Source organism: Argiope bruennichi, chromosome 3 (genome assembly GCF_947563725.1).
Source record: "Argiope bruennichi chromosome 3, qqArgBrue1.1, whole genome shotgun sequence".
Lineage (NCBI taxonomy): Eukaryota > Metazoa > Arthropoda > Arachnida > Araneae > Araneidae > Argiope > Argiope bruennichi.
In genome coordinates this window covers 56,390,824-56,404,041 of record NC_079153.1, presented here as the reverse complement: position 1 = coordinate 56,404,041, position 13,218 = coordinate 56,390,824, and the positions used below count along the sequence as shown (strand labels likewise).

The window sequence follows — 13,218 nt, the reverse complement described above, 5'->3', positions numbered from 1 at the left end:
TTGAGAAGATAAAAATAAGAGAATGCTATTGAATCGTAAATGAATATTTTAAACTGTTAAGTGTTATCATAATAATTTAGAATTAAATTCATAAGTAACTAACATTTATGAAAACGTGTTGTTTCAAATTATTTATAGATAATGCTTTTATGAGCAGAAAATAAAATCATCTTGTTAAATTTAAAAAAAATTCTAATCGCCTCTGTTGTTAGACGATCTAAAGAATGCCAAGTTTTTCAGTTCAGAAATAAGCTGCAAACGATTTTGAATTTGTCTCACGATTACTTCCTCAAAATAATGTTATTCTGTTTATTTTAATAAATAAATATACCAAATCTAAACTAACGAATTAATATGATTATTAATTTATTTTACACTATTTTAGCTTTCATCCTGTTCTGAAATGACTTCAAAACATTTCTCCTTTCTATATTTCTTATTTGATAGTGGTTTATAAATTTCTGTTGCCATGTACTTTTAATTATCTTACCTAATAAGAATATAGATTTATTTTTTATTTTTCGAGACAAATATGTTTTTATTACGTTTGGCAGACTTTGAAGGATGAGAAAAAAAAATTGAAACGTTTTTTTATGTTCAAACCATGTATTCTTTTAATATTTATGTGAAATATTCTGTGTTATGGATTTCGTGCTATGTATGAAATTTGCATTTACGCATATTGTTTTAAAGGGATATTCCATAATACCGATTTAATTTGAGTGATGTGATTATTAGAAACGAGTAACCGAAACTAAATCATAAAATGTTTTTTATATGCAAGCGATGAATTATTTTATTATTTATCTTAAATTTTCTATGTCATGTTTTTTTCCTTATGAAGCATTCCTTTATGTATACATTGTTTTAAAGGGATATTCCATACTATGACCAAATTGTCGGTTTACTCTCAGTGATGTGATAATTAGAGGCAAATAACAGAAACTTAATCAAGTCAATCAGTCTATCCCCATTCGATACAAATTTGACACATCAGCAAATCTGGCATTCATATCCTTGAGAATTGATTACTGCAATGATGACATTATGATAATTCAAAACCCTTTGCCCCATTCGTCAACAGACGGAAAAATGAGTAATCGACTGATACTTTAATCAAGGCATTCGTTCAATAAAATCGTTGGACTAAGCGTACTTAGCTGTTTTTACTCGGCATAAACCGTCATGGAAACAAAAATTAAAATTGCAACCAATAAACTGGATATTAAAATACGATGCATTAATCAGGAATAATTTTTTTACAAAATCAGTAAGATGCAAAGTAATTTACCACTTTTTCGGAAAGGAATTTTCTTGTCTTAACTTTTACAATCTAATGACAAGCATTTTAAATTAGCTTCTAAACGGGTAGAAAAGGATATAATTGAAAAATATTTAACAATAATATTTGCAACAGATATTTGCAAATATTATTGTAACAATTTATTGTTGCTATTATTGTAACAATATGTTGCTGTTATTGTAACAAAATATTGTTGCAACAATATAATATTACTGTTTCAACAACATAATATTATTGTTGCAAATAATATTATAACAATTTGCTTACAGATAGTTTTTGCAGAAGTTAAATATTGTTGTCTAATCACTCTGTACAATATGAAAATTGAAGTAGTATGGTCTAAATTAGTGATCATATATTTTATATTATCGATATTTATAAATTTAACTCTGATATATTATTATCATGATAACATCCTAATGTTACATTTTATTCCAAAATAACAAATTAATGTGATTTTATAATCAAAATCCAACACATTTATAAAAACTAAATAGGTCATTTGAAAATTCTTCCAATGTAAAAATGCGTTTTTTATAGTAACATTAGCGTTTTTCTCCAACAGCTTAAAGAAAAAACCTCTATAAATGTTTTCCTGAGAGTTTTACCAAAAAAATATTTGTCTTCTTAATTCTCGGCAAACTAAGTAAATAATACAAATATTTTAGAATTAATTATATAGTTCTCAATTACAAGACAGTTTTTTTAAAAAAGGAAGTTTCTAATATTCTTTAAATACAAAAGGAATGTAAAAAACAGGAATAAGGAAATCTCTGCTAAAAAAATCGGAAGAAACTAAATCACCGATATAAGAATGAACAAATTTATCATTACTTCAAACGAAAATGTTTTATCATATTATTTAATTCATCAAAAATAAAATGAACGGATGCAGTACTTTTCCTTAATTTCACGTTATTAAAACTTAGAAAATACAAATCTAATATTTATGTTGTTTCTTTTTTTACAGTTCCTTCGAAATCTGGTTAACATTGCTCCAAGAGCCGATGTTGCAGCGTTTCGTATGGGAGTTTGTATTCCATCTCTATGTACTATGGATGACTTGCAACTGATTATTAAAGAAGGTAAGCATTGTTGAATATATTTCTTTAAAAAAAGAATTGTTTCTATTTAAATATATGCACGAAAAATATTTTTAAAAGTAATTGTTTTATTTGAAAAAAATTATAAATTAAGGAAAACAAAAGTTTTAAACAAAAAAAATGTTATAAAATAGAGTCATGTATAGGCTTTTTTGTCATGTGATTAGTTTAGATCTGGTACAAAAAAAAATGTGTGAAATGGAATATATCTGCTCACAGGAAATAAAATTAAATTTAAATTTTATAAGGATTTTTAAGATTTTCTAATCTTATTCGAAGAATATGTAACAAAGTTTTTATACCTTAAAAGATATTCATGCAATAAACTTATACTTTTCAATTATTCTAATCTCATGCAAAGAATATGTAATAAACTTTTTATAACTACTTTTTAAGCGGCAAACTCTCTATTTTTCAAAAGCATTAAAATTTCATTCGAAATATATATAATAAAGTTTTAATTTGTTGTTTTTGTTTTCGCGAATACAAAGTGTACTAAGAGAATTTGTTGTAATTGTAAGAAAAAATCAGACACGAGAATTTGATAATTCTTCATGTTTTAGAACACCTTGAAAATAAATCGAAATTATGTCAATCTATTTGCCTGTACTTGTGTGCATGATCACGAGTGTTACTTTTTAAACCATTCGTGTTACTTTTGAAGCACAAGTGCTAGATTTTTTAAAGCATTAAGTTAAATAATTAAAATTTGCTGTATGGTCAATAATCTTTTATTCAAAAATACCATCAAAATTTCAAATCAACATTCAAGTATTTGATATTTGAGGCCACGCATCATAGTTTTTCTCTGATGGATGATAATTTTTCTATGAATCTTCACATTTTGGGTCTCTCTGAGTCGGAGAAAACTTTTTTCACATTATGTCTTTCTGTCTGTGAATACGATATCTCAAACGATATACCTGAATACGATATCTCAAAAAGACTTAGAACTAAACAGATGAAATTTTGTATATGGATTTTAGACAACCTTTATAGATTTCTAGCATATTTTGAGCAAAATTCTTTTAGAGGAAGTCTCTCTGTCTGGCTGTTGAGGTAGAAAGGAATTTGTTAACAACAAAATGTAAAAAGCTAGAAAGATAAAATTTGGTGCTCAGACTGAGCATCTAAAATGTAGATTCCTATTAGATCTTGAGTCTAATTTGCCAAAAGATTGACCTCTGCCTGTCCGTACTTTCACATGTATGTAAATATAATTGATCAAAAACTGCATGAATTGACTAAAGGAAATTTGGTATGCAATTTTATGATTAGAATTATAGCTTTATGCCGAAATTTGGTGGTTTTATTTGGTTATAAAAAAGGCGTTTTATATATATATATATATATATATATATATATATATATATATATATATATATATATATATATATATATATATATATATATATATATATATATATATATATATATATATATATATATATATATATATATATATATATATATATATATATATATATATATAATCGAGTTGGCAGGGATATTAATTGCTAAAAAAATAGTCAAGGATCGCACGATAGTTACAATGAAAATAGTATATTTATTTTTAAAAAAAATCTATATTTTTATAAAAATTGTTCGCCAATACTTAGCTAAACATTCGTGATTCCAAGGTTCAAAATTTTATGCAGGGAAGGAGATATATTAGAGTGTATACGATAAAATTTTTATGAGATCTTTTCCATTGGTTGGTGTCTGGTTATTGCTGACAACTGACAATAATAAAGAAAACCTTTTATCTTTTTGATTTTTATAGTACTTCAATATTCTGTAAGTAAGCTTACTTTTACTCGTATATTTATTTCGAGTTCTCCTTTTTATTTCTATTACATTTTTATAATTGAAAATTATTTAGTTTAGAGAAAGTTAAAGCTCTTCTAATTAAAAAAAATTGAAGTATTGATTTAAAAATATAAAAAGACGATTGATTTAAAAATTTGATAAGCATGATTCATTTAAAAATGTAATAAGCATGGTTCATTTAAAAATTTGATAAGCATAACTCATTTGAAAATATGGCAAGCATGATCCATTTAAAAATTTAATGATTTCATGATTGATTGATTTAAAAATTTGATGATTGATTTAAAAATTTGTAAAAAAATTGATTAAGTATTGATTAATGGAGGAGATTTTGGATGTGTCACAATTTTAGGAACGTAGACTGCTTAACAATTCCTATATTGTCTAACTTGAATGATAGATAACTTCTTCTTTGATGCCAAAAAAAAGACACAATTAATGTATGCTCGAAATATTTTAAATAAAAGATTTCAGAAATTCTGCTTTACCATATGCAAGTTTCAGGTTTTCTTGTCTTAACATAATAAAAATTTTTATTGAAAATTATTTCTATTGTACTCGTTGCACTTCTAAGATATCTAATGAGCAGCAATGATTGAGAAAGGAATTCTGAATTAGTTATTCATAAAATTGTTTGATATTTATAAATTTTAGTGGAAAAAATAAAGAAAACAGGTTTTACTAAATATATCTGCAACCTGCTGATAAAAATTAATTTATTACGGAAATTTTTGAAACTATTTTAGATGAAAACATCAAAATACCTGATATGTATAATTTAATAGATTAAATCTATATTAAGTATATATAATTTAGAACAATCTTTCAATGGTGATGACTTCTGAATACAAAAATCATTCGTAATATTTCTTAATGATTGTATTTACTGTGCTTAATGGAAAAAAATCAAATATTTTTGACCTTGTTTTACATTAAAGAAAAGCAAAAATAGAGGAAATGAAAGAAAACTTTTAGAACAAAAGACAAATAATCAATTATTAGCGTCAAACAATGTGTCCCACTTCTGATAACATAATTGTCATTTGAAATTGATCATGTTTGTATCAGGAAAAATTCAAACAAATATTTTGATTCGTTTTGAAAAACTTCAAATTAAGTCATTTGTTGGGCGAATTTTTGCTTCTACCTATTCTCAAACATGCTATCTATTTATTGCCTGAAATAACTTTATACATGAATGCTTTTGAGAAAATAATTTTTAAAGTAATAGCAGATAAAAACAATAATTTTCATTTAAAAATTAACTTTTTTAAATTTCAATTCTAACTGTCTTTAAAAATTGATCACATGTAAAGAAGAACATTTTGTTTTTGATTTTATTTTTCTTCCAGTTATTTATAATTTCAGTCTCATTTTATCTCAACGACGTTAATTTATTATAATCTCTGTTACTGTCATTGTTATAAATCATTTTTTAAAATTTTACACCGTAGCAACTGTTTTGTAATTTTTGGATACATCTTGAAACATAAAATGCCACAAAAATAATTAGAATTTTTTAAATGACCAAATTCATTACAATTGTTACATAAAACATTTTATCATCTGCTAAACGCTACAGAATGACACTCTAGAATTTGCAAACAATTTTTTTTCGGAAAAGTGAGTGATAACAAGCTGCCATCTGAACTGAGAAGTATACTTCTATAATTTAGTAACAATTTTCAGAATTTTTTTAAAAATTTTGTATTTTACATGTTATTGAGCGTAAATAAAATCTTCATAAAATGTATAAACTATTCTGAAATTAAAAGTTTATATGATATGTCAATTGTATTCTATACGGTATTATTATGTATGAAATAAGCATCAAAATTCGGCTTTTATAAAAAATGATCAGTTTAATAAATTTTTTAAAAAATCATTGATATTACTTTAAGAAACACGTAAATAATACTATATGTATATATAGTTAAGAAGCATTGGCCTATTAAATATTAACTTTTATTAAATATGGTAACCTAAAATTATCTACAACTAACGGAAATAGTCTCCCCAAAACTTTCTCGCATACTCTCTGATAAACTTATACCAGACAACGCCTTGCATGGCATTGAAGTAAAATAGTTACGAAATATTAACCTTTAGCCTGAATTTAGAATTTTTACTTAATGTATCGTATCATCCTTGGCGAGTTATTTGGCGATTGATCCCTGGCAAGCGTTAATAATATCCCCAAATCGAATTTGTGATTTAGACATGTTTTTCTCAACCGATTAAAACAAAAATTTGAAAAAACCGCTCTTGTAGTCACAAAATACCATGCCAAATTTGATATATTTAAATCACTGTATTTATGAGTTATTACATGTTTCTGAAAATATAGAATGCAGACAATCAATACATTGTTGGATTTGGCTCAAACATGTGTCTGCATTATAAACGTTAAATATGTGTAACGAATCTTATCGATCTAGCTCTCTTCATTCTGCGGTTATCGTGTTAATTTATATTCGAACAATCGGAAAGCTGCTCTTTCTCTGAACAAATTTTGCTTGAAATTTGACAGAAATCTGTAAATTTAGTGTAAAGATCGTATACCAAATTTCAGCAGATTAGCTCAAAGCGCTTTTTAGTTATCTTTGTCAGAGACAGACGTACATTTTCCAAAAATGCCTTTTTGGAATTCATGTAGGTCTGAAACATAGAGATTCGTCAAAATCTCGAGTTCGAATTTTTTGAAGATTATTGTACTTTCTCTGTACTACGTATACAAGAACGTAAAAAGTGAATTTTCGTGAAAATTTTATCTCATAAATATATACCACCTTTGCATTCCGTTCCCCTACATGAAATAAGTAATTTAATTACGCAAATAATATCTTCATGAAAATTTAATAGACTTTTAAAAAGTTGTATCTTACTTTAAAACAGAGATAAAAATTACATATTACTTTTCACGTTTCTTGTTGGGAAGGAACTCGATATAAAGCTTAAAAGTGAATGCCAAAAAGTTAAATATTTAAACTTCCGATGAATAAATGAACAATGATTAAAAGAAACATTTGTGTTATCTTTCCGACGCTTGATAGTCATACATTTGATGAAAACTAGTTACATAGGAATTTAATTCAAATTAGCAAAATTAAAATACAGTTTGAAGCAACACTAAGACTATTTTGGGATAAATTTTATGATTTTGAGCCGCAACCAGACTACAACGATTCACTTAACGCATATGTGATTTTTCTCTCGCGTAACAGATACGAGAGAGTAAGCATTTCAAACTTTCACACTCCACTATCGAGAGGATGTTACGCATTGATTAATTGTTTACACAGCGATTCCTTGGTGGAATCAGGTTCCAAACCTGGAACGCCCACGCCCCGTAGGCATGACGTAGGCATGATCATCATAACTGGATAGCAAGAGAATCCTAGATGGAGACTTTTACTAAAGGCAATTTCGCGTGATTGTTCTTTAATATTAATCATATGGTTTAGAATTCATTGCAGTAACTTGATTTCCAAGCAATCATTTCTTTATTTTTCTAGCCTCTAAATAACTGGATGCATATGCATAAACCATATTTCAAATCTATGGGTTACTTTATTGTTTAGACCTCTGCTACTACTTAATCTGCCTATGGTTGACAGCCAATATGCATTTGATAATAAGATTGAAATTTAGGACGGACTAAAACGAAATATTTTAGCTTACATTTTCAATTCAGTGAATTTAATTTCTTGATTTTAAGTAAAGTCTATCAAAACACTTTCCTTTGTTTTTCTTTTATCTCTGTTAAAATCGAAAAGTAAAAAAAAAAGTTATGGAAATTTCTTTTATTTTTTTTAAAGAAATTTCTCGAAAATTAATGATACAATGAAAAAAAAAAGCTATCAAAATATCTTCCTCCTTCTTTTTAAAATATTTCGGCGAAAAAGTAAATTATTCATCTCCGATTTTCAGAAATTTATAGATGTATCAATAATTCTTTGAAGTGATAAACGTAGATGAAAACATAAATTTAATTTTGAAAATACCGAGAGGAAAACTTAAAGAAAAAGCAGAAGATGTATAATTTCATTCTTTTATTTTTTGATAACAATATGATTTCAAAACCCTGATAGCATTAGAACTTAATGATGTCTGAAGATACCTTTTCTTCATATATGCAGTTTCAGTTCCATGACAATAGTTAATAAACATAATGTGCACTTGCGAACAAAAGAATTTATAATATTCTATAAAAGAACGATAATTTTTTCAGCCTTGTATGTTGGTGCTAAAATCTGATTTCTTTTCCAAACGTTTATATTCTATCATTTTAAAATCATGCAAAAATGCTTTTAAGCCTAAATTTTTCGGATATAATACATATTTTTCGTTTTCACTTCGATGTCTTCAAGGAAAAAAAAGTTTTTCTCCGTAAATTCGTTCTCAGAAATCCTTCTCCCGTTTTTTCTTTGTTGTATTATAAAATTACGTGCGTTTAATTTTTAAAAAGAAAAACGTAAATCGCTATTGAATCACAACCTTATAAACTATTTTAAAAGATTAAATACACCTCTTTGTATTTCGTTGTTGAAATTTTCAGTGTCACTCAATCAAAAAGTATACAACCATTCATTTCCTTAATTTTATAAATAGCAATAAAAATATGCCCTTCGGCAAAATCTCTTTTACCATCAGAAAGAAAATTCATAAATTAACATATTCCGTCATTAAAACAAAAAATAATCGCAATTTCCTCAAGCATCAATTTATAATGACATCGAATAACTGGAAATATATATATATATATATATATATATATATATATATATATATATATATATATATATATATATATATATATATATATATATATATATATATATATATATTCTATGCGTACGGGGATTTGGGAATGTAATAAAAGGCACATAATGCCATTTTGTATATATTAAACTCATGACAAGGAAAAATTAGCCCAAAATATTTCATTCAAATCTTGTGACCAGAAAGTATGCACGTAATGCTCATAAATTGATGATAAATTTACGGTTTGTCATATAAGTGTGAGATAAACCATGTAAAATATTTTTTTATGAAATAATTGGTGTCACTGTTTAATATTTCCTTATATCAAATTTAAATAAAGTCATAAGTCATTTAACATCATGACAGAAGTAAGAATTTGATCAGGATGTTTCATATGTTTTGATTCTTTAAAGCCTTTATTTAATTCTTAAAATGTTCTTAATTCTGCTTAGAAAAAATACGCATGATTTACGGCAACTTCGGAATGGTCGAAAACTGATTAGAAATTAATTGGAAAAAGATAAAATATGAGATACTTTTATAAGACTAACCTTCTCAGTATTATTAAGAACTAGTTGCACAATATTATAGCACTATTATGACCAGTTCATCTCTAAATTTATATAGTGATATTATGATTTCACTTTTCTATTCGTTTTGTAAACTTTATAGATATTAAATAAAATCCTTCTTTAGTTTTTAACAATGGGAGAAAATCACGCGATCAAATATTTGATGAAACAATGAAAATAATTTCATACACTAATGAAAATATTACTGTGAAATTTCTAGACTAAAGATATTTCATCAATTAAATTAGTATCATCAAAAAGATAATTTTTTGGATTGGAAAAAGATGAAAAAATCATTTTATGCGGGAATATTCTTTAGAAGTTATAGCGAAAAAACTTCAACATTTAGCATAATTTTAATTAATTAAAAAATTTTAAAAAAGCGATCCGAAATGCAAATTTTTACCTTCCTCCAACGTATATCTGGGCAGAATTTGGAACACACACACATTCATCTTTATTATAAGTAGAGATAATGATAGCAATAAAAGGAGAAAACATTGGAAAGTTCAGGACTTGAAAGAAAATGTAAAGATGGTAGCTCAAATGCCATTTTCACATTTTCATTGCATAACTGAAGTTCGAAATGTTGATCAAACAAAATAAATCATTTTTGAATTTAAATGAAGATTTTTTTAATTTATTTAAGATTTGCTTTCATTTTATTAATACTAATATATTTCCTTAGATACTGTAATAATCAATGGTCACAGTTTATCGCTATTCCATTCTACTTTCGCTATTTTTAATATTAAAGAAAGAAGTAGCATATTAATTATTGAATATGCACTCTGCGGAATGAGTTAAAATCCTGTGGATTTGTATTAATCTTTCAAATAACATAACTGATCGGATGTCCCTTTGTGTTGAGGTTTATTCACATGCATGAAATAAGAAGGCATCTCATTTGATTCAATAGTGTGACTTAGCAAATGGGAGTGTCTTTTTTCATCCCATATACTTTTATAGTACGATGCGTATTGTATTTAAGTTTGCGTATACCGAAAAAAAAATGAATCGTTTATTTTAGTGTAGTTAAGTGATTTAAACTAAAGAATGATTCAGATCTTCTGTTTGGATAAAATATTTACTATTTTTACCATTTGCTAAATGCAATTTGCTCAGATTTTTGTAGTTTTTAATTGCTATCTTCACATACGGATAGACAGATAGACAACAGACTGAAAAATGTGTTTTACGACTTAAGGAAATCTAAACTATAGAGATTTATCAAAAATCTCAAGATATGAATACGTTGATATATATATGTAACATTATTTTATGTGAAGCAGAATGCAGTTTGAAGACAGTGAAGATACTTTTGATTTCGTGACGTCGTTTTATTTCATTTTGAAGAAGCAAGCATATGTGCAAGCGATGAGCACACAGAACGACACAGAAAGGAATATGAGGAAAAAGCTCTTGGACATTTTATCCCTGGTCTTATATAACCTATGATTTTGATAGGGAAAACATTTCTACATAGTACTAATATATTACGAGATTTCGATAGGGATTTTCGTTACATGCGCGGAGAAGGTAGGGGAAACACAGGGAGATTTCAAAAAAGAATTCGTCTCGTCAGTGGTATTCTGTCCTTTTACGCGGAGTGTGGGAAAGTTAGATTTTAGCTGATTCAGCAACTTAACAAAGCTTCTCTTGAATTAATTAAGTAGGGACAGTGGAATTGGATCACGAAATAAGAGAATGAACTTACTATGGGCTAAATTAAGATAAAATCTTGAAAATTAATTCAATTGAAATTAGAGTTAAAATATCATTACATATATGTATATATATATACATATATATTGTTTGCTACTTTACCACTCACTACTTTATTCTTAAATGCTACGTATACGAGAAAGTAAAAAGTTGAATCTAACCCTTCTTCTTCTTCTTTAAAAAAAGGGAAATATATATGAAAAATTACAGATAATTTTTAAAAGAAATAGTTCAATAGAGTTTAAGCCCTGTATAGTAGATTTTTTAAAGAGTTTCTGATCATTTTTATAGCCCTCGTACAAATTATATTCTTAACTCCTTTGTTTTTCTTTTCAGTTTCCAAACTCATTTTGTTGGATGCCAGTGCTCTTAGGTGCCAAACAAAGCCGAAGTTACATTTTGAAGTGGAACAGATTCTTATTCTGTAAGTTTTTTTTTGTTCCGTTTTAATATTGAAATGTCTATATTATGCATTAAAATATTGCATTTAATTTTACTGAAGTGAAAAACACAGAGGAAGTTTTTTTTAAATGCTAAGGAATTTTATTGGTGCTGACAATTTATAAAATATAACTCACCGAATTCGACATTAAATTTTTAATGTGATAATTATTCTATTTTGAAGACTTTAAAACACGATTTATATTTATTGGTAAAAAAAGTATTTGAAAGAGAATTACTACAATTTTGTACATGAAAATTTATTAACCTCGACTAGTGTTTCAAACAAAAATCGTAAACCTTATAAAAGGAATTGGGAACATATTTATAAAAAATTTTAAAAAAAGTTTTATTCATACTCATGCGTTATTTAAAGAAATAATTCGCGAGTAGATTTTCAGTCAAAATTAATTTATTTGAAATTCTTTTACTCTTTATCAGCTACCATCTTACTTATTGGTTGAATCAATTGGTTTAAATTGGAAGTAACTGGAATTCAGGAACAATAAGCAGGTCGCAAAAGGCATTTGATTTAAAATGATATTTAAAATTACTTTTAATAAAATTAAAATGAATAATTCTTTTAAAAAATAATTCAATCAATAATTCTAATAATTCAATCAACAATTCTTTTTCGTAAATTATGATCCATTTTTAAATAGCTTATTACATTGAGAACCTTAAATGTTCTACGAATGCTATTATAATTGAAAAGCAAATTCAAACAGAATAAAGAATGAAAAATTATGAAAAGTTCATTAAAAAAGACAGATGAAATATTTCCTTTCTTATCACGTACAGTATAAGTCAGAAAATTATTTTTTAAAAATGAAAGCAATTTTGAAATTTTATAATTTTACGACATGAATTTCTACACTCAGGAACTTAGTTCAACATTTTCTTCCCCGGAAAGGTTTAATCTTTTAAAACCTTTTATTGAAAATCGTTTTATTTGCAAAATGAGCTAAAAGATAAAAGGGATAATGTTTCCAAAAAAGTATTTTAGAGTTTTTTTTTTAATTATTTCGATGCCATAGCATGTAAACAGTATCAGATTTCCAAAAGTGATTTCAATAAATTTGTCCTTTATTTAGATACATATTTAGGTTCATTTATTTAGTTAAAAATGCTCTCCACAGAAAATCCAGTTACAGTGCAACATGATTAAACCGTAAACACAATTGCAAAAAATAAACAACAATGAATTGTAAAATAAACATAATATGTTTTTTCACATTATGAAACCCATATAAATGCCAAATGAAACAACACATTAATCGCTTAGTAGCTGAAACGTTGTAGACATTATCCTTATCAATACTTATTGAAAATTTCAAGATTTCAGAGTATTTATTAAAAAATACAAAATTTAAACAGAAAATGTCTACATTATTAAATTTTATAAAAACGTTCTGGTATTTCATTCGGTATCTTAAAGTTCTGGTAAAAAAAGAGAACACTAAGTATTCTATCATGATCA

General features: G+C 26.2%; 1 protein-coding gene across 1 annotated transcript in view; it reads left to right on the top strand.

Moving 5' to 3' along the window:
- Positions 1-13,218, top strand: part of LOC129964151 (nose resistant to fluoxetine protein 6-like) — a 58,325-nt gene that overhangs the window by 27,700 nt on the left and 17,407 nt on the right. Inside the window, exons 3-4 of the mRNA XM_056078860.1 lie at positions 2,274-2,388; positions 11,634-11,721. Of these exons, the coding sequence (XP_055934835.1) occupies positions 2,274-2,388; positions 11,634-11,721 (203 nt within the window). The remainder of the gene's footprint in view (positions 1-2,273; positions 2,389-11,633; positions 11,722-13,218) is intronic.